Source organism: Hemiscyllium ocellatum, chromosome 18, assembly GCF_020745735.1.
Source record: "Hemiscyllium ocellatum isolate sHemOce1 chromosome 18, sHemOce1.pat.X.cur, whole genome shotgun sequence".
In the NCBI taxonomy this organism is placed as follows: domain Eukaryota; kingdom Metazoa; phylum Chordata; class Chondrichthyes; order Orectolobiformes; family Hemiscylliidae; genus Hemiscyllium; species Hemiscyllium ocellatum.
Window position 1 is genome coordinate 25,064,418 of NC_083418.1, and position 22,702 is coordinate 25,087,119.

General features: G+C 40.5%; 1 protein-coding gene across 2 annotated transcripts in view; it reads right to left on the reverse strand.

Moving 5' to 3' along the window:
• The window catches only part of ptdss2 (phosphatidylserine synthase 2), an 89,992-nt gene that overhangs the window by 34,335 nt on the left and 32,955 nt on the right, over positions 1 to 22,702 (reverse strand). The window contains exons 5-9 of one of the 2 annotated variants that reach the window (XM_060838765.1): positions 7,759 to 7,893; positions 5,391 to 5,405; positions 5,167 to 5,217; positions 3,708 to 3,821; positions 411 to 529 (exon numbers count right to left, since the gene is read on the reverse strand). In XM_060838765.1, coding sequence (XP_060694748.1) covers positions 411 to 529; positions 3,708 to 3,821; positions 5,167 to 5,217; positions 5,391 to 5,405; positions 7,759 to 7,893 — 434 coding nt within the window. The remainder of the gene's footprint in view (positions 1 to 410; positions 530 to 3,707; positions 3,822 to 5,166; positions 5,218 to 5,390; positions 5,406 to 7,758; positions 7,894 to 22,702) is intronic. The other variant, XM_060838766.1, reaches the window with a different exon arrangement.

The following is a 22,702-nucleotide window of genomic DNA, read 5'->3' on the forward strand; positions in this document are numbered from 1 at the left end:
TTAACTGATCGTTTGCATGCACAAAGGATCAGTTTTTAGCATTTACTACCTTCAACATGCTAGAGAATTCTTCAACATACACTTGCCTGGTCCACAATGTTGTCAGTTCCTCAAACTAACTGTGCCTTCTATAATATGGACAGCAACCACAGTATGACACAATAGTCACACACCTGAGGATTAAAGGCATTCGCTGAAGTGTAGTTGATGTTCAAGTATCTGTGTAAGTGTTTTTACTCTGCACAAGTGATAGTTAAAAATTCCTAAAACAATCCTCAGCAAGAAATTTATTCCTTCTCTGATATATTTACAAAGAAATACAATGCATTTAATAATAATTGGATAATGAAAAGATAAATTTGCACAGAACTGACCCCACCTGTCATGCCCTAACAACTAGATTCACTTACTTGTAAGAGTGAATGTTCCAGAGTCCTTGCCAGTGATATGGTTTCATCGAAAGCCACTCTAGTGTCTTCATTGCACAATAGATTCCAAATCCATTACATAGAAAGACATCCATTATCCACTGCAAACATAAGTACAAATTTACAAACTTTCTACAATGGTAGGGAAAAGGAGGAAACATGGCTTATTCTATACAGTCAGCAAGCTTGAACACGAACAAACATTCTTGTCTTGGATTCTGAAGGTTGTAGACTCAAGTCCTAATCCAAACACTGTTTTTGGTCATTCATGGGATTTCGGCATCACTGGCATGGCCAGCATTTATTGACCATCCCTAATTGCCCAGAGGGTAGTTAAAAGTCAAGCATATCATTGAGAGCCTGGAGTTACATGTACCACCAAGCCAAGTAAGGATGACATCTTCCTTCCCTGAAGGACATTAGTGAACCAGATGGGTTTTTCCAACAATTGACTATGGTTTCATGATCAATATGAGGCTCTTAATTCCATTCTTTTAAATTCAAATTCCACTACTTGCTAAGGCAGAATTTGAACCCAGCAACAACACCCCCAGCCACAGGCTCTGGATTAATCATCTAGCAATAATATTACTAGGTCATATATTTCAGGTAACAACTCAGTGAAGTATCAAGGGGGGATTCCTTGGAAGTACCTCCTTCTAAATGACGCATTAAACCCTCCCAGATGGAAGTAAAAGATTCCATAGCACTGTATCAATAGTAGTGGGAATGAGTGACCAGTATTTTTTTTGTATGTGGATAGAAGTAATCTGAAGGTTTGAGTGGCCAGGAGATTTTAAGGATAATGAATATGGTAGCAGGATGTTAGTTATAATTAACCTGCCAACCAATTAGCACAGCTTAACTAGTCATTACTTCATTGCCATTTGGTGAAATTTGTGTGAAAATTGGCTGCCACAACTAGATTTCAAACGTACTTAGTAGATTGCAAATGCTTTGGTAAATCTTATAGTATGGCTTTCTTCCAAAACTCAAAATGAATTTGGTGATCAATTCGCCCATCTCTTTCCTATCAGATCTAACTGCATCATCACAAACAGAACTGTCATTTTCTCTGGACAGAACTGCATTCTACTGCAAGTTCACATGGCCAGCAGAATTTACCACACTTCAAACCATTTTTCACCATTACAAATATCTTCAACCTCCTCAAAGCTCATCCTCCATTTTGAATCTCAAAAGAAACTGAAGAAATGTTACTGTTTATTGACTTTGTTACTTTCCTCTGGCATGTTACTTAAGTACAGCTTCCGTCATCTCATCTCTGCTGTTGCTTCCTGAACTCTCCCTCAGCTCATATATGTATAGGTGGTAGCTTTTCAGGTGTATAAGTGACCAGCTCTTGTCCCCCACCACTTCTATTCCTCTTGCCATTCCTCTATTCCAAACTTTACTTTCTCAACCCCATACTCAATCTAGCCCACTTCAGTAGGATGACATTTATCCAAGTCAAAAAGGACAAAACAACATGGAGCTTGGGGTAGGAATAGGCCATTTGTCTCTTAATTGCTGATCTGGTTTGTAATCTCATCTTCACATTCCTGACTGCCTTGTTACAGCCCTCAACTTTCTGGTCTCTCGAAAATCTATCGAGTGCACCTTTGAATAAACGCAGTGACACAGCCTCCATGGTCTTTGGAGAAAAGAATTCCATAAACTAAGTATCTTGACAGAAAATATTTTTCTTCATTTTAAAAGGGAGGTACTTTTTTTTTTACACTGTATTCCCTAGTTCTGGTCTTTTCCACAAAGCATTATCTGCCTGGTATCCACCCTATCAAGTGCCCCCACGATCTTGTGTTCCAATATGTTCACTTCTCATTCTTCAAAACGCAAATGGGTATTGGCCCAAGCTATTCAACCTTTTTTTTAAAATAAGGTAATCCCTTCAATTTTAGAAATGAGTAAAGTGAACTTTAATTAAACTTCTTCAGATGCAAACATAACCTTTTCAAATAAGACAACTGAAACTGGACACAGTTGTTCAGATGTGATCTTATGGAGATCCTATACAGCTGCAAGAAAACTTCCCTTATTTTATAGTTCATCCCTTGCTATAAACAAAGAATTCTATTTGCCTTCTTAGTCACTTGCTGTGCCAGTTGTTTCTCTGTACTACGGAGTTGTGCAATCTCATTCTATTTAAACAATAACCTTTGTATTTAGATTAGATTCCCTACAGTGTGGAAATAGGTCCTTCGGCACAACAAGCCCACACCGACCCTCCGAAGAGTAATCCACCTAGACCCATTTCCCTCTGACAAATGCACCTAACACTATGGGCAATTTAGCACAGTCAATTCATCTGACCTGCACATCTTTGGACTATGGGAGGAAACTGGAGCACCCAGAGGAAATCCACACAGACACGGGGAGAATGTGCAAACCCCTGCCAAAGTATTCTTCCTGCCAAAGTGGACAAGTTCACATTTTCCCATATTTTACTTAAACTTTTGCTGAATCACCAAAACTATGATTAACCCTTTGTGAGTTGTTTACCTCTTCTTGCTACCTTACTGTTCTACCCATCTTGGGCTTATCAGCAAATTTATTTACAAACATTTGGCTCATTCCTCAAAATCATTGATATAGGTTGTAAATAGTTGAGATCCCAATACAGATTACAGAAGTTATACTCTAATTACAAATTGCCAATTCAAAGAAAAACCTGTTTACTTCTAATCTCTGCTTTCTATTACTTAACCAACCCTTTATTCTAATTCTTTTTCTGCAAGTATGACTAAATGTACTTGCCCTGCCACAACTTTGTCTACTCCCTTAAAGCTGCATTCATTCAACATCCAGTCTCAAAATTGTGATGCTGTCTTCCTGCCTTACCCCAATACTGTCCATTCTCCCCCTTCACCTTCCTACTCAGTGTTCACATTTTCTTTTCTATCTTACTTTTGAGAGACTCAAAGCCTTCCAGCACACAAGCTGCACTGTAGAAACAAAATTATAATGCATATGCAAGTCAAACATTGAGAGTTCTGAAGAAAAATCACTGGAGCCAGTGTTAACTCTGTCTCTCCATAGATGCTGCCAGACTTGCCGAGTTTCTCCAGCTATTTACTTTTTGCTAGCTTATTAAAAGCTTGCCTTCTTCCTAATGCAACAACCTTCCCTTGTTGCAAATGCTTTTTAATCTAATTGTTTATAATAAATGAAATTATTATTTAAGTGAGCACAATTAAAATATTGTTCAGTGCATTGGCACATAATAATCAGCACAGAACAGGTATTTGTACAAATACGTACATGGTCCCACCAACATTCACTGAAATTAGGTAACTGATGCTCCAAACTGTACTCCAGGAACTCAAACATCACACTAATTATCATACACATCCACCAGTCTCGAATCATTAGTGTCTAGACAGAAAGAAAAAAGGATATAATTATCTGGCATTTGATCCTAAAAAACTAATTATGAACATTTGATTTTTCCATTACATTTACATAGTTAAAAGAAGCATATTTCTTTCAGGCCTGAAGAACGAGGCTGCAAGAGATAGTTTGCACAGTCATTCACTAACAATGCAGTTATGACTTTAAGGACCTCAAATCTTCTTAACCAGTTGACAGCAAATACCATAAAGGGTACGTCATTTCAAAATCCAGGTATGTCATCAAAACAAAAATCAGATATTGGCCCAGAAAGAGTGCAGATTTAGCAGCACTACAAGCACTTGTAGAAGATTGAGTTCTGGGATTCTAAAATAAATTGATAAAGGTAGAGAGAGAAATGAAAACCTTTTACTGCAAATGCAGAATTTACGGCAAGGAACGTACTATTAAAGTCAGAGTCAGGCGATGCAGAAGAGAAATTAGGAAACAAATCATGCAAAGTCTGCCTGACAAGTAGAACTCACTTCCACAAACTGGAATATGAGAATAGATAAATTATTAGCTTTAACTCTGTATATGACAGAATCTTAACAAAACACATGCAGAAAAGGTTGGTTTATGAAGTTAGGTCAAAAATTAGCAGGGGTATAAAAGAAAAATCAGGGGCATGGGACTAATCAAATAGCACATTCAAAGAATCCCAGATTCTTTGAGCCAGATTCTCCTACACTTATTTCTTTTTGATTCTAAGATGTATATAGCATGCAATGTTACCCTGTTTAAGACTAAAGAAGAATGATGATATTTAATTAAATATTGGCAGTCAATAAAAAAAAATCAATGCTGCTTGATATTTTCTGATCAACCTGTTCAGGGATTTTATTACATACCTTGGGAACATTTGGGACCTTCTGGCTCAGATAATAACATCACCAATGTGCCACAAGATCCTCCAAACAAAGCTAATCTTCCAGGTTAAAATCAGGAACATCTATAACCTAAAATGGCAGGATTCAAAGCTACATGGGCGACCCCAATGGATTTAAATTCCATCGTCTAAACCAATTAGCCACGATTAAAGGCCAAACCTTTAAAGCAATGCTGTGAAATGATAGCGTAAATTGTCTGGATGACCCACTTGACTTTTTTTGGGAATGTATTTATACTTGCAATGAGTTGAGACATCCCTTTAGCAAGTGTAGTTCTAAAAGACTAAAATCAAGAAACATAATTGTTAGTCTGTCATCTGAATGCTTGTAGATAAGAATTTAATAGCATCTCTGCAATATAAGTGATGATGAGATCACCATGGGGCTTTAATAACTTGCAAGATAGTCATGAAGGAAAGCTGATCCAGTTCTTATCTCACCTTAAGATACCAGCCCAGGAAATGAGCTGGGACAAATCCATCCAATTTATCCTAAAATACAAGAAATAAAATTCAAGTATTGAAGGAAAGCTTTGAATTAAAAACTTCAGATTTCAAAGTTTTAGTTTACAAAATACTTGACCCTTCACCAATTAACTGACTAAAATTCATTTTACCATTGTTTGTAATAGTCTCAATGTGCTCTTTTAAAAAAGCTACTTTACCTCACTGATCGATCTCTGGGGAGAAAAACAAAATGAATAGATTTCATAAATCTCAATAGGTAACTATCTAACTTTACTGCTTATGTTTACAGAAGCAATAGAACACCAAGACTGGACCACAAACATTTAAAGCCAAGTAATGGTGGCTACACAGTACAAATGGACTGAATGAATAATGGTTTTAAACTCCATGCAGAGTGAATTCCTAATCATTGAAAAGTACTCAAAAAGGGCACTTGAATGAGGGCAAAGTGAAGAAATTACAAAGCTACACATGAAGTCCTCAAGATAGCCTATCTAGCTTCTTGTTTAGAAATGGTTAATCACTCTGTGGGAAGGATGAAAAAAAAATAGAAAATACACAAAAATCAAACTACAATCCATTCTGAACTAGACATAGTTTTGCTACCCGCTTGTTACATCTCAAAATATAAAGGGTAAATTATAAACAGCATTTGAATAATAAATGGACATTCAACCTTCACTAACAGATGTTTAAAATTAAACCACGATATTTCCTTCCTAGAGAAGCTTCAAAGCCATTGTTCCTGTTAAATAGAGTGTTGAGAGCTTTGATAATTTGAAACAGCATTAATCAAATAAACCAATGCCCTCCAGCCACACATGCTGAGTAAAAAGCTGGTAAAGGGAGAGGTTCCTGTGGGTGGTAACTTACACCCTTACTAAATATATCAACTGTTCATTGAGGTTTGCTCTGAAGCTTGCTGCTTCTTTACCAAAGTGATCGTACTAATGCTGCAACTCTGGCAATAATTACTGCCTTCAACAGGTTGTATTCTACACTGTAGGGTCTGGAGTAGATTTAGTCAGGGGCCAAATATGTCCTCACCTGAAGTTCCTTTATCCTATTCTCCTAATTAGATTTCTGAATACCAATTAGAAAAGCAACAATTCTGGTCAATTTTCCTTCCTTAACCCAAGGTGACTGGTTTATCTAGATCCTTACAAATGTTTTAACCCAAAGATCAACTTTTTAATTCCATATCCTCAGCAAAATGAAAGCCGCCGACTTACAGTTCTGTAGCAGTTCTCATCTCTGCATGTTTCTTGGTTCATTTGCTACTAAAATACTCTTCCAAGCTTTGAATCATAAAATAGAATCCTCAGTGTGGCAGCAAGCCATTCGGCCAATCGAATCCGCACTGAATCTCTGAAGTGCATCCCCACCAGACCCACTCCCCTGTAAATCTGCATTCCCTATGGCTAATCCACCTAACCTAACCATCCCTGAACACTATGAGCAACTTAGGATGGCCAATCCACCTAACCGCATATCTGTGTGATCATGGTAGGAAACTGGAGCACCCAGAAGAAACTCACGCAGGTATGGAGAGAACATGCAAACTCCACCCAGACAAACAGTTACCCAAAGATGAAATCAAACCTGGGTCCCTGCCACTGAGGCAGCAGTGGTAACTACTGAGCCATCCACTTTGATATTGCTATGCTCAGTCATTTCAATGCAGCTTTAGTTAGCCTCCTAGCTTGCACCCTTTGGAAACTTGAGCTCAGATACATTGTTTCTACCTTCAATCGAAGTAAGTCCCATTTGTCAACAGACCTGCATTTGCTGATCTACATTGTTCCATGACTCAAAACACTTGCTTTAAAATTTTCAACCTTGTTTTCGCATCCCAATATGGATTCTTCTCTCTCTTTGAGATCTCACTGCTTCTCCAAATGTGATATCTAAAACATCCCCAATTTTTTCTGCCTTATCACTGGCAGTTGTATCTTCAATTGGCCAGTTCATTTAGTAGCAATTCTAGGATTTCTTTCTTGAATCTCTCAGGCTCGCTTGCTACTTTTAAAGGTGTCTATTAGAACCTACCTCTTCGATCAAACATTTGACAAATTAACGTAGCTCATGGTATGAAAGCTTTTATAGGAATTGAGTCATGGTAAATTTTAAATATACTTAAGCTGCAGTTGTTACTTGCTGATTTATTTCAGGTGACTTTTCTAAGTCTAAAAGTTTGGAAAGGGTCCCACTGATGGATAAAACTTCAGCATTTGAACATTCAGATTTACATTCACCCTTTGGGCAACATCAGCATCCACGGTGCTTCCCACTATGGAACACCTGCCTGCTTCAGTTCACACAAGCAAAGGCAGTTCACTGAGGTCAACTATCAGAGCATTGCCAGCACTTTTGGAACCTAACTGCTAAACAGTTTAGTTAGTAACTTTCAAAGAATGAAAGATGGGGATTGAAAACTAAGTATTGAAAATATAAGATGGAGCACTCCAAGAGTTGAAGTGTGACTCAATTTCACCACTGTAAATCATTTCCACTAACTTGGAAGGAGAAAGCATACAGCAATTTAGGAATACAAATCAGTCTCACCCATATGTTGTGATATGGGTCAGTCTTATTTCCTGGATCAAAGATAAGGCAGTTCCCACCATAGTCCCTCTCTGGTAAGGGAACACCAAGTTTAGGATCTATAAACTTCATGAATTGGCGACCATCCTGAACAGTCTGGAGAAAGAAAAGTAAGACATCATGTAATGTTTTCAGAAACATGTCAATAAAGATTACCCTTCCTGATACATGATTAAGTGACATTAATACTGGTGTCATTTTATCTGATTGAATGTAGCCTGAAGTAAACTTTTTTTTTATATATATAGAGAGAGAGAGATAGAGAGAGAGAGAGAGTACAAGTATATCAAGCATCCAAACAAGGACTCAAATAAAAGTTTATTTTTATATATAATGCCATCTCCTTTTCTTCTCCCAAACTAACTCATGATTCAATGGCTACTTCAACGTTCCCTTTATCCACTTTGCTCCAAATACACTGGCAGTAAGCACAGGAAAATTAACATAGTACATTTATTGTTGGGGCAATAAAATCCTCCAGGATTTGAATTTTCAATCTCTAGTTCCAGCCTAAACTGCTAGTGGCTGAAAACTAAAATGTACCAACATTTCCCCGTTTTCCCCGAGTTGCGATATGACTGTTTGCAGGCTACATTCAGAAGCCAAAGCGGCATTTTAAGCACAACAAAATCTTAATGCCGATTTTGGTAAAGTTTCAGATGCAAATCTGCACCATCTGTGCATGGATGAAATAATGCACTTGCAATTCAGTGTGTCACTGAGACAATGCTATGGGTGCCATCTTCCAGATGATAGTTCAAATAGATTTTACACATTCCGTAAAGAGATCCTGCTGAAATCTTGTTAGTGCAATATAAATGGGAAAGCTTTAGCATAAACAGAAAATGACGCAATAACTAATCTACTGGTAACTAATGATTACTGCATTAGTAATTCTGAACTTCTTTTGACGAAGCCAGAATTTATTACATATTGTTAGTTGTCCTTGAGAAGCCAGTCATGAGCTGTCTTGTTGAATCAGAGCAGTCCATTGGTGTAGATTATACCAAAATACCATCAGGGAGTTTCAGGATTTTGACCCAGCACATGGAGGAAAAGGCAAATTTTACTATAAGTCAAGATGGTGAGTGACGTTGCATTGTATCTGCCGCCTTTCTCCTTCTACATGGAAGTGATTATGGTTTGGAAGGTGCTGTCGAAGGAGACTTGTTGAATTCCTGCAGTGCATCTTGTAGATGGCACACACCACTGTCGCAGAATGTTGATGCAAGAGGAAATGAATATTTGTGGATGTGGTGCCATTTCAGCAGGCTTTGCCCTGGATGGCATCAAGCTTCTTGAGTGTTACTACCCCTATTCAAGTAAGTGGGGATTATTACATCACATTTATGATCCGTGCTTTATGGACGATTGGCAAGGAGTCAGGAGGTGACTTACTTGATGCAAGACTCCTAGACTTAGTCTTACCCTCTTGCAGACACAATATTGATATGTGTAGTCCGGTTTACTTTCTGGTCAATGGTAATCCTTAGGATGATGATAGTGGGAATTCCCCTATGGTAATGACATTGAACATCAATGGCAATAGTTAAATTCTCTCTTCTTGGAGATAGTCATTGCCTGGCATTTGTGTGAATATGATGCAAATGTTACTTGCCACTTGTAGGTCCAAACCTGGATATTGTCCAGATCTTGCTACATTTGAAAATAGCCTGTTTCAGTATCTTAGGTGTTACAAATGTTGCCCAAAACAGTGCAACCATCAACAAACACCCCTACTTCTGGCCTTATAATGGAGAGAAGGTCATTGATGATGCAGCTAAAAACAGTTGGGCCTAGGACACTGTTCCTGCACAGATATCCTGGAGTTGAAATGACCGTTGTCCAACAACCACAACTAACATTTTTTGTACCAGGAATGAGAAACCAAGAGAGTTTACCCATCCCCCTGTCTATATTAGCTTGGCTAGGGACATGGTAGGTTCTGCAGGCATGTCCTTAGTACTACTGCCAGAATGCTGTCAGGGTTAAGCCTTTGCAGTATCCAGTGCTTCCAGCTGTTTCATATCATATGAAGTGAATCATATTGGCAAAAGACTGATATTTGTGATGCTGGGGACGTGTGGAGAAGTCCGAGACGGATCATAAATTTGGTATTTAGAGCTTTACTTTGTAGGGCGGTTAGGGCTAAATTTGCCATTATTGTTTCTACTGCCTTTAGTCAATGTCAGGTGGCACATCCAGTTTCTATTGAATTATGTGGCACTGCACTGAATTATTTAGAACAATTCAGCAGCTCCAAAACAGACATATAAGAGGTGCCTTAAGCCATTAGCAACAGAATTCTAAGTACCACAGTCTGTAAACTTCATAGTGCAGCACATCCCTCACTTAATCATAAGTATCAAGCCTGGTTTAATGAGGAATGTAGAAGAACATGTCAGGAATAGCAGGAGGCATACCAAAAATAAGCTAACTCCTATAACACAGGCATACATGCCTGTACGCTAAACAGAAGTACATCATAAATAGTTGAACATGTCCATAAAATTGCATGAGATCAAAGCTCTGAGCATTCCGGCAATGTTCCCACAAGTGTTAGGCCATTAAGTAGCCAATGGGTCTGCAGACCCATAAATATCCCCATCCCCATTATTAGGAGCTCAGAAATTGAGAGCAGAAGATTGAAACAGTTAGAATCATTTACTGCCAGTAGTGGCAAGTGAATCGTCCGCTCTGGCCTCCTGCTGAGAAGCATCACAGAAACAGTCCATAAGTTCTATTTGCTCCACGTAACAAGAAATAACTGAACATACATAATTAATGATGCATTATGATGCACTGACAGCTAAGTAGAAAATTGTCCAGGTACATACTGTTCAATTCAAGGAGGGCAAATCTAATTTACTCAATTATCTTAACATCAATCAAAATCAAAATAATAGAACAGCAGAGTCAAGTAGCAATTCCTCACCAATAATTTGCTCACAAATACTCCCTTTAAGTCTGGCTCCAGACCTGACAATACTCTTGGTCCAATACCGGGAAAGATGTTAAATCCCAGAGATAAAGTAAAGGTATTGCTTTCTGCAATGAAGCAGCATTGCACAAAATATGGCACTAAAGAACCTAAGTCAAAGTGAATAAGGGGTATTTGGGGAAAACTTTCATTGGCTGGTGTTATGCCAAACACAAAGAAGATTGTAGTAGTTGTCAGCGATTAATCATCTCAACCCGAGGAAACTGATACAGAAATTTCTCAACGTACTATCTTATGCTCGACTATCTTCAACTGCGTCATCAGTGATCTTTCCTCTATTGTTAAGATATTTTCTAACAATTACAAGTTCAGCTCTATTCACAACTCTAGATGAAGAAACAGTCTATGTCAACATACATCAAGACTTGGACAACATTCAGTTTGAAGTTGAAATGTGGCAAGCAAAATTTGCACACGTTCAGGGAAATAAATACCTTCAACAAGAGGAACTCAAACCATCTTCAAATGCACTATTGTTATCACCACTAGGGACCTGCTACTGACAAGAAACCAAACTAGAAAAGCTGTCTAAATACCATGGCTTCAAATGCAGGTCAGAATCTGGAAAACGTGTGGTGAGGAATTCACCTTCTGACACCCAAACACTTTTGTCTCATCTTCCAGAAACAAGTCAGGAACGTAATGCAAAATGCTCCATTTTTCTGGAACAAAGGAGCTCACTTCAATGTAAGTCTATCCACCAACTTTAAACAGTCACAGCCTACACAATTTGTGTTTGGTGTATCATCTAGAAGATGTACTGGAGCAAAAGTATAACCTTGCTGTAAATCTACAATAATGAGTAGAGCAGATGCTTTCTTAATTATATGTTTTATTGAGATCTGTCTCTTGATTACATTTTAAAAATATAAACCATAAGTATTAAGATTGCCTGGAACAGTATTTTTTAGAGCAATAAGACAGTGCCAGTTTCTGAGTCTGAAGATTGTGAATGAGCAACGATAGCCTTGAGTACAATGAAGTGCTCTTCCTGTCTGATTTGGGAGTTTAGGGACAGTTTAGATATTAGAGGAACCTTGATTATCTCTATGAGATAGGCTGGCACTATTTCATTAGGATAATTGATAATTCGGTTAATTGATTAAATACCTTTCCTCTAGGGCTTGGAGTTTTCTGTTAAGTCTACTCCCAGTTCAGGAGACTATGCAGCAGCAAGCCATGTGCGAGCCACAGCCCCACCCATCCCACAACCTCATCCAACACCAACCCCCAACCCCACACCCCCAGCCAAACCCATCCAACACTGTTCCCCCCCCCCCCCCCCCCCCCCCATTCCACCACTGCCCCCTCTCCGGGGCAGCGAAGACTGTTGCTGCTGCCACTTTTTTTTTTGAGGAGGTGTGGGGGTGAGTCTCTACATAACGCACGCGTGCGCGCGCACACAATTTTTTACTGCAACTTTTTGACAGGTTCCACCTTTGCCCTGTACAGGACAATGTGGGAGAAATTATCTGGCCATGGGGGGGTTTAGGGCCCATCCCTGTGGAGAACTCCAGGGAAAGTGTAGGGGAAAGAGAGGGAGGGCAGGTCATCAGTCATTTGAAGACAGTGCCTGGGCTCCCATTAGTCCAGAACTGTTCTCTAATTCAAATTCACTTTTAATCACTATAAACAAATGCTGGATGACTACAGAAATTGAGGTTTCTATTAAGAAAAAGGAAGAGGCTTATGTCAGGTATAGATAGAGATCAAGTGACTCCTTAGAAGAGTATAAAGGCAGTAGGAGTATACTTAAGAGGGAAATCAGGAGGGCAAAAAGGGAACATGAGATAGCTTTGGCAAATAGGGCTCAGAAGAATCCAAAAGGATTCTATAAATACATTAAGGACAAAAAGGTAACTGGGAGAGAATAGGGCCCTCCAGAGATCAGCAAGGCAGTCTATGTGTGGAACCGCAAGAAATGGCGGAAGACACCAAACAAGGATTTTGCATCAGTGTTTACTGTGGAGAAGGACATGGAAGATATAGAATGTGGTGAAAAAGATGGTGACATCTTGAAAAAAAATGTCCCTATTACAGGTGCTGGATATCTGAAAACGCATAAAGGTGGATAAATCCCCAGAACATGATCATACGTACCCTAGAGGTCTGTGGGAAGCTAGGGAAGTGATTGCTGGGGGCCTTGCCGAGGTATTTGTATATTCGATAGTCACAGGTGAGATGCTTGAAGACTGAAGGTTGGCTAGCATGGTGCTACTATTTAAGAAAGGTGGTAAAGAAAAGCCACAGCCCAGTGAGCCTGACATCGGTGGTGGGCAAGTTGTTGGAGGGAATCCTGAGGGCCAGGATTTACATGTTTTTGGAAAGGCAATATGGATAGTCAACATAGCTTTGAGAGTGGAAAATCATATCTGCATTTTTTTTTTACAAGTAGTAAGAGGATTGATGAGGGCAGAGAGGTGGACGTGATCTATATGGACTTCTGTAAGGCATTCAACAAGGTTCCTCATGGTAGACTGGTTAGCTAGTTTAGAGTTCATGGAATACAGGGAGATCTAGCTATTTGGATCCAGAACTGGCTCAAAAGGTAAAAGACAGAGGGTGGTGGTGGGAGGGTTGCCTTTCTGACTGGAGGCCTGTGACCAGTGGAGTGCCACAAGGATCGGTGCTGGGTCCACTGCTTTTCGTCATTTATATAAATCATTTGGATGTGAACATAGGGTTATAGTCAGTAAGTTTACAATGACAGCAAAATTGGAGGTGTAGTGGACAGCAAAGAAGAGTACAACAGGATCTTGATCAGATGGGCCAATGAGTCAAGGAGTGGCAGAAGTGTAATTTAGATAAATGTGAGGTGCTGCATTTTGGAAAGGCAAATCAGAGCAGGATTTATACATTGGGAGAAAGTGAGGACTGCAGACGCTGGAGACCAGAGTTGAAAACTGTGGTGCTGGAAAAACACAGCAGGGCAGGCAGCATCCAAGAATCAGGAGAATCGACATTTCGGGCATAAGTCCTTCTTCAGGATTTGGGCCACTTTTGGAATATTGTGCACTATTTTGGTCTCCCTCCTATAGGAAAGATGTTGTGAAACTTGAAACAAATCAGCAAAGATTTACAAGGATATTGCCAGGGTTGGAGGATTTGAGCTACAGAGAGAGGATGAATAGGTTGGGGTTGTTTTCTCTGAGCATCGGTGATTGGGGGATATACAGGTTTATAAAATTATGAGGTGCATGGATAGGGTAAATATAAAAGGTATTTGTCCTGGGATGGGTGAGTCCAGAACTACTGAGCATAGGTTTAGGGTGAGGGGAAAAACTTGAAGAGGGGCATATGGGGCAAGGTTTTCACGCAGAGGGTGGTGTGTGTATGGAATGAGCTACCAAAGGAAAGTGGTGGAGGCTGGTACAATAACAATATTTAAAAGGCATCTGGATGGGTATATGAATAGAAGGGTCGAGGGGGTTATGGGCCAAATTCTGGCAAATGGGACTAGATTAGGATGGGATATCTGGTCGGCATGGATGAGTTAAACTGAAGGATCTGTCTCCGTGCTGTACATCTCTAAGTTGACGAAGCTCTTTTCAACACATCATCCAAATCCGTAAACTCTTCCTTCCAGTCAGTATAACTGTGTGGGAACATTACCAGTTCACGTTCCCCTCCAAGTCACACATCTCGACTTGCAAACATGCAATTTTTCTTCATTGTCCTTGAAGCCCTTGCTGAAGTGGTCAAAGAAAACAGCTCACTACTAATTTCTCAATGACAATTAGGGATGAGTAATCAATGCTGCCCTTGCCAAAGATGTTCACATTCCATGAATGAAAAATTCTTTATGAGTAGCTCACTCAACTAAAATTTTAGAGACTCACTTGAAGTCAGTTGTGCCTATATTGTTCTCTTTCAGATGTTGTGGCATGAGCAGAAGTTTTGCTCGAGCTCTACTCTGTAGGCAGGGTTGCACCTGACTGTGGAACATGCTACCACTGCACTCATTCATTATTCAGGCAATGTGCAAATACTAGGACATCAAATAGTCCTGTCAAAATTTGATGTTTCACAGCACAAAGCTTCCAATTCAAATATCAAGATGAGTTACTGATTCAGACCCACCGCTCACTCTATAAACAGCATCTTGATCTTCAACCACAATAGCCAACTACTCCTGACCAAAGTCATATTTTTTTTGAGATAGCAGTTGGCCAGCTGGATAAAAAAGGACAAAATACAGCAACAAATATTGAATTGCCAAATTACTGTCAACTCAAGAGTCAGTTCCAGAAAAATTTCAATCAATGACCCTGGAGATGTTGGTGGCATTAGTTTAAACTCAAAACTGCAAGGCTATTATTTGCATGAGGTAAGGAAATCAAATTATTCCTGAAGAGAAATACTTCACAATTTAACTCACGTTGTTCAATGGATGAGGCAAGGGAGGTGGAAGAGAACTTTACCATTGTAGTATTGATCTAACCGTAATTTCTTTTCTTTTATCATTAATTGTTAATGCAATATCTTGTTTTGTATTCCTAGTTACTCTGCACATTTATTTGGAGATGCAGATTCTGTTCCCTTTAAAAGTTTCCAAAATTAATTTAAAGCTAACAGAGATGAGACTCACCAACCATCAAATTAAACTACGTGAAGTGATTCTTTGAATCCCTACGGTGTGCAAGCAGGCTATTCAGCCCACTGAGTCCACAGTGATTCTCTGAAGAGCATCCTACCCAGACCCACACTCTACCAGCCTATACCCGTAATCCCGCATTCCCAATGGTTAATCAACCTAGCCAGCAGTTCAGAGGACATTTTGGGCAATTTACCACAGCCAAACCACCTAATTTTCACATCTTTGGACTGTGGGAGGAAACTGGAGCACCCACACAGACATGGGGAGAACGGGCAAACTCCACACAGACAGCCATGGTTTCAGAGATGAAAGAAACATTGTAAACAAGTGAGCCCAAACTTACTTTTTCCCAGCAATATACAGACCTGTGGTAATAAAGAAATCAAAGAATCCCTGGTTATCAGTACAAAATGGAAATGACCGTTAGTAGTGATGCCCAGAATTTCATTTGTCCGCCAATTTCATCCAGCACAGATAACAATAAGCCTATTGCCTGCTTTCAACTAATTATTCACCATTTTAAAGCCAAAGACAAGTTTTTAAAAAATTGCAAGGTGCAATGTCAGGCAGTGGCGTTTGGCTCATCTGGAAATAGGTTGAAATTATTTACAATGTGCGTAAATTATTTAGCTTTGAACAGTATTATTCTTCCCCATATGAAAAAGCAACTGATTTTATCATTTGCTTGTAAATCCTCAACTCTAGCTACCCACAGGGGTCAGATATCAGTATACTCTTCATGGGATATATGTTTGCTCCATATGCCAATGCATTGTCTTTCCTCAAAACACCTGGAGTATTGTAGTTTAATCCTCAGCTTGTTGAAATCATATTTCATGCAAGTACACATTAGGAAGCCACAAGTAGCAGCATATGGGTGAATCTGTAAATCCTCATTGAAAATTTAGGTCACCGGGGAATAAGGCTTACGAGAGTACAGAACTGCACAACTAATCTTTTGTAGTCATAAAATAATACAACACAGGGGTGGACACTTCACACATTATGTCAGCACTGTGAAAGCGTTGTCCAATTAGGCTTACTCTTTTCTTTCCTCATAACCCAGAGTTTTCTTTTCACTTATGAAAACCACTACTGAATCTGCTCCCATCCCTTTTTCAAGCATCACAAGACAGATCATCACATAGAAACATAATTAGGGCATGCAAATCTTTGTGTCTGCCCCACCGTTCAACAACAGCCAGTAGGTTTCTGAACCCCATTCTCCTACCTTCTCTTCAAAACCTTTTGCTCTGTTCACTAATCTAGAACCTATCCATTTTAAATACACTCAATTTCTTGGCCTCCAGAACCTTCAAGTTCCACATATTCACCGCTCTCTAACTGAAGAAATTCCTCCTCATTTCATTTCTCAAGGATCAATCCTTCACTCGAAGACTCTGCTCTCCGATTCTAGTCTCTCCTACTAGTGTAAATATCTTCTCCACTCTATCGCAACCTCTCAGTATTCCAATAATAATATAACCCCTCATCCTTCTAAATTGCATGGAGTACAAACCCAGACTCAACCATCACTCCTCATATGACAAGCCCTTCATCCCTGGGATTATTCTTATAAACCTCGTCTGGACCCCTTCCAAGGCCAGCACATTCTTCCTCCAGGGCTCAAAACTGCTCTCAATATTCCAAATGCAATCTGACCAAAGCCTTATATACCCTGAGCAGTACATCCCTGTTCTTGTACACCATATCCTTGAAAGGAGTATTAACATTGCATTTGCCTTCCTAACTACCAAATAAACTCATCTATTAATCTTAAAAGAATGCCGAACTAAGATTCCCCAGGCCCTGTGTGCTTCAGATTTCTGAACCCTTTTCACTATTCACATTGTATTCCATCTACCCACTTCTTTGCCCACACTCTCAGCCTGTCCAAGTCCTTCTGCAGCCTTCCCGCCTCCTCAAAACTGCCTGTTGTTCCAGCTATTTTTGTGTCAACTGCAAACTTAGCAACAATGCCCTCAGTCCAGATCACTAATATCGAACGTGAATAATTGTGGTCCCAACACTGCTCTCTGCAGAACTCCACCAATCACCAGCTCCAGACCTCCCTGTCTGAGGATGAACGATCAGTCCTCAGCAGAGGCCTCACCTTCATCCCCCTATGCTCCCGGATCAATGAGTTCGACACGCGGCTAGATAACAAGCATTTCTTCCACCGCCTTCGCCTCCATACCTATTTCTTCAACAAGGACTCTCGCCCACCCTCTGATGACCCCTTCTCCACCTCCAACACACCCCATCCACCTGGACTTCCCACGCTGGCCTCTTACTCGACCTCGATCTCTTCATATCCAACTGCCGCCGCAACATTGACCACCTCAACCTGTCCACCCCTCTCACCTTCACAACATGCAGCCCTCCACTCCCTCTGCTCCAACCCCAACCTCACCATCAAACCGGCAGACAAGGCTGGTGCAGTGTTAGTTTGGCGCACCGATCTTTACACTGCTGAAGCTAGACACCAATTCGCGGACACCTCCTCCTACTGCCCCTTGACCGTGACCCCCACCTCACACCACCAAACCATCATCTCCTTGACCATCCATAACCTCATCACCTCAGGATATGTCCCATCCACTGCCTCCAACCTCATAGTCCCACAACCCCACACTGCCCGTTTCTACCTCCTACCCAAAATCCACAAACCCAAATGCCCCAGCCGACCCACTGTCTCAGCCTGCTGCTACCCCACCGAACTCATCTCTGCATACCTCGACACTGTCCTGACCCCCTTAGTCCAAGAACTCCCCACCTATGTTCGGGACACCACCCACGCCCCCCCAGTTCCTCCATGATTTTTGCTTCCCTGGCCCCCAACGCCTTATCTTCACGATTGACATCCAGTCCCTATACACTTCCATCCCCCATCACGAAGGCCTCCAAACCTTCAGGTCCTTCCTTTCCCGCCGACCCAACCAGTACCCTTTCACTGACGTCCTCCTTCGACTGATTGAACTGGTTCTCACTCTGAACAACTTGTCCTTCCAATCCTCCCACTTCCTCCAAACCAAAGGAGTAGCCATGGGCACCCGCATGGGCTCCAGCTATGCCTCCTTCTTCATCGGATATGTGGAACAGTCCATCTTCCGCAGCTACACTGGCACCACCCCCCACCTTTTCCTCTGCTACATCGATGATTATATTGGCGCTACCTCGTGCTCCCACGAGGAGGTTGAACAGTTCATTGACTTTACTAACATCTTCCACCCCTACCTCAAATTTACCTGGACCGTCTCAGACTCCTCTCTCCCCTTCCTAGACCTCTCCATTTCTATCTCAGGTGACTGACTCAACACAGATATTTACTACAAACCGACCGACTCCCACAGCTACCAAGATTACACCTCCTCCCACCCCGCCCCCTGTAAAAACGCCATCCCATATTGCCAATTCCTCCGCCTCATCTGCTCCCAGGAGGACCAATTCCACTACCGAACAACTCAAGTGGCCTCCTTCTTCAAAGACCGCAATTTCCCCTTCGACGTGGTCGACAACACTCTCCACTGCATCTCCTCTACTTCCTGCACCTCCACCCTTGAACCCCGCCCCTCCAATCGCCACCAAGACAGAACCCCACTGATCCTCAACTTCCACCCCACTGACATCCTCATCCTCCATCATTTCCGCCACCCCCAGACAGACCCCACCACCAGGGATATATTTCCCTCTCCACCCCTATCAGCATTCAGGAGAGACCATTCCCTCCGCGACTCCCTCGTCAGGTCCACACCCCCCACCAACCCAACCTCCACTCCCGGCAGCATCCCCTGCAACCGCAAGAAGTGCAAAACTTGCGCCCACACCTCCCCCCCACCAAGGCCCCAATGGCTTCTTCTATATCCGGTGCAAATTCACCTGCACCTCCACACACATCATTTACTGTATCCGCTGCACCCGATGTGGTCTCCTCTACATTGGGGAGACAGGCCACCTACTTGCGGAATGTTTCAGGGAACACCTCTAGGACACCCGCACCAACCAACCCAACCGCCCCGTGGCTGAACGCTTTAGCTCCCCCTCCCACTCCGCCAATCACATGCAGGTCCCATCGCCAGACCCTGGCCACACGACGCATGGAGGAAGAGTGCCTCATCTTCTGCCTAGGAACCGTACAACCGCATGGGATGTTTGTAGATGTTTGTAAATTATGAAGCAGAACCCCAAAGATTTGCATCATTCCCTGAGCCACATTCTAACTGGCATTGGGCAAATTAGATTAGAGAGATTAATGCATGGTTCACAGTGGTAGGTCTGGTTTGCGGAGCACTTGCATTTGTACTTGATAAAGTGGGATCTGTACCAATAGAATGGTTGACACATGAATCATGGCGGAGACAGTCTTCTTGCCAATCATAGAATTAAAGCGGCAGAAAGGATTTCAATTAAAGAGTGGGGCAAGGGATCAAATTTGGGAAGATGTGGTAAATCAAAGGTTAGAGTCAAGGACAAAGAGAAAGGTATTAGTACAGAAAGGGGGAAAGAGAATAAATGTAAGAGCCATGCAACACAAGACTAGAATTTTTAGAGCAGAGCAATAAAACTAAAGACTCTGTATGTGAATGCTCATCCAATTCAAAACAAAACTGATGAACTGAACATGAAAATAGAAATAAATAGATACAATCGGATAGCATTTACAGGGGTATGTTTGCAGGGTGACAAGTTGGATTCTGAATCTTGGAAGGGTACAGCAAATTTGACAGTAAACTAGGAGAAGGCAGAGGGGTGGTTCTGTTAGTCAATGGCATTAACACCATAGAATTTTGAATTGAATACCAAAATTATATTTGACTAATCTATTGATGTTCTTTGATGCAGTACCTGCTCTGGATAAACGGGAATCAGTGGATGTATTATACTTAAATTTGTAGAAGTTATTTGAAAAGATCCTGCAAAGGTTACTGCAAAAAATAAGTGCTCCTGACGTGAAGGATGGAAATTCCTCAATTTTGAAATTCTTATCCAAGTTTGCAAATCCTTTCATGGCCTTGACCTTCCCTACTTCTAATTTCTTCTAATTTACAATGCTCAGAGTTCTTGGTTTGTCTAATTCTAGCCTCTTGAACAGTTCTCATTTTCTTTGCTCTAACATGATTGACTTTGTCTTCATTTGCTAGGGCAAAAAGTACATAACATCTTCTCTAAACCTCACTGCCTTGCTCCTCCTTTAAGACACTTCAGAAAATCTATTCCTGGGAGCAAGCTTTTGGCCACCTAGCTAAAGTAGTCAAGCTAACAATGTTAAGTTACATCACCATATCAGTGTGCATATATCTGAGGTTGTAACACTGAGTTATAATATGCTTTGTCGGGAGAACTGCTTAACTTAGTCCTTCCAGACAATGCAGAGAACAGCCAAGAGGCTTCACAGGCTGGGAAAATTCAGGTTATCCAACCTTGGAAGAATTACTGGCCTTTTAAAAGGAAACAAAAACAGAAGTATATGAATTGCAACAGGGAACAGCAAAGATAAATCCAAAGCATTAATTAACTTAAAACATCAACAAACTTTTACAAGGCAACTTGCAAGAGAAATCAGGAAGCACTTCAAGGAGGTTGATTAAACACCTACAATGGCCTTCAGAAAAATGCAGAAAAAGCAACAGCTCTTCAACAAATTTGTATACTCTTAGATGCTAAGGAGATAGAAGAGAACACTAGTGTTTCTATGGATGAATGAACTTGACAGAGTGAATGGACTCATCTTCATTATCATAAGTACCCTATATTTTGAGTGCAGTACTCTCTCAACAGGTTAGTTACAAAAATATTGAGCATAAGCATCAGACGTCATAAAAATCGCAGAATTGGGTAATTTAGGAGATAGAGATGAAGAAAATAGTATTTATCCATTGGCTCATATTCATGCAGATTTCTCAGACACTATACATGCAGCTGTGAAGAACATACTTGTATTTGTGATGTCCCACAAACACAAGAGCTTACGAATGATGAAGTTTGCATACAACTCTAGGCTACTAAACTAGTTTTCTTCTATTCCCCACTGGAGGTACCAAGTAATGCCGATTGTGTTTCTAAGGTAAACCCAGGATTAACTTCACCTGCCTCTCTGAAGCGGATCTCCACAAGCTCAGTATCCACTTAGAAGTATCACTTAGAAGGTATTAGTAGCCAAAAAGATGTAGATTTTGCTTCCCTCTTCAAATCTCAATACTATCAATGAGGTCAAGATATTGTTACATGAATAATTATCATCTGGTCAAAGATCAGCTTTGAGATTGAGTACTATACTAATGGCTAGCTGCTTTCAAGAGCAATTTTTGACTCTATTGATTTACAGACTCTGGTTAATCAGGTTTTGTTAATGTGTTACTTCATAAATAATTAATTATTCAACTTACAATTGAAACAAGAAAATATTTATGGAATTTTATCGTTCTCGCTAGAAAGATTCAGACCATTAACTCCTGGTACAATGATCAATTCAATCACAGGTTTCGGTCTTGTAAATTTCATTGAGGTACTAGGAATCCTGAGGACCATGCTGTAATCAATTAGTCAAATCAACATGAATCATGAATTATGCCTCACTACAATGCACTAGTCATCTAGCTTTAACATTAACAGCTCAACCCTAGAGCCCATTGTGCTTGATAATAAGAAAGTTTTCATAAAAGTCTGCACAAGTTAGAGAGATCAGCAAATTAACAAAAATGCTGACATGAGAATGGTAAAGATGCACCAGCAAAATGGATAAAGCTACACGAAGCATTCTATTTGAATTATACTTACGGTAAAGAACGATGACAGAGGGAACACAACAATCGCCTTCTTTCCAGTGTCCAAAATCAACACTCGGGTCAGATGCAGCACAAATGACCAGATATAAAGTGACAGGGGACTATATTACATTTAAATGCAAATCCCTGTCTCACTAAACCAAGCTAACACAACAGAATCATCTTTAGTCTCTTAATACTGTCTACGTTAAATTATACATTAGTTTTAAATTGGTGGTTTTGTATGCAATTAGTTATAATGAAGTTTTAATTACAAAGAGAAATTTAAAATAATCCAAGTCACATATGAAAACATTGGTGCGTGAACCCACTACTTACAAACTAGTCAAATAACAATTTAGTAATAAATAGCTATGCAAAACATGAAAATGTTTTGGAACATTCCAGCCCTTGAATTCAACTTTGTAGGATCGTCAACCTATTACTTATATTAAGACTGAATCTAAAATGAGAAATATGCTCATCAATGTATAGGTGAAATTAACAATTGCCTTATTAAATCAGAACAGCTATCTTCGAGGT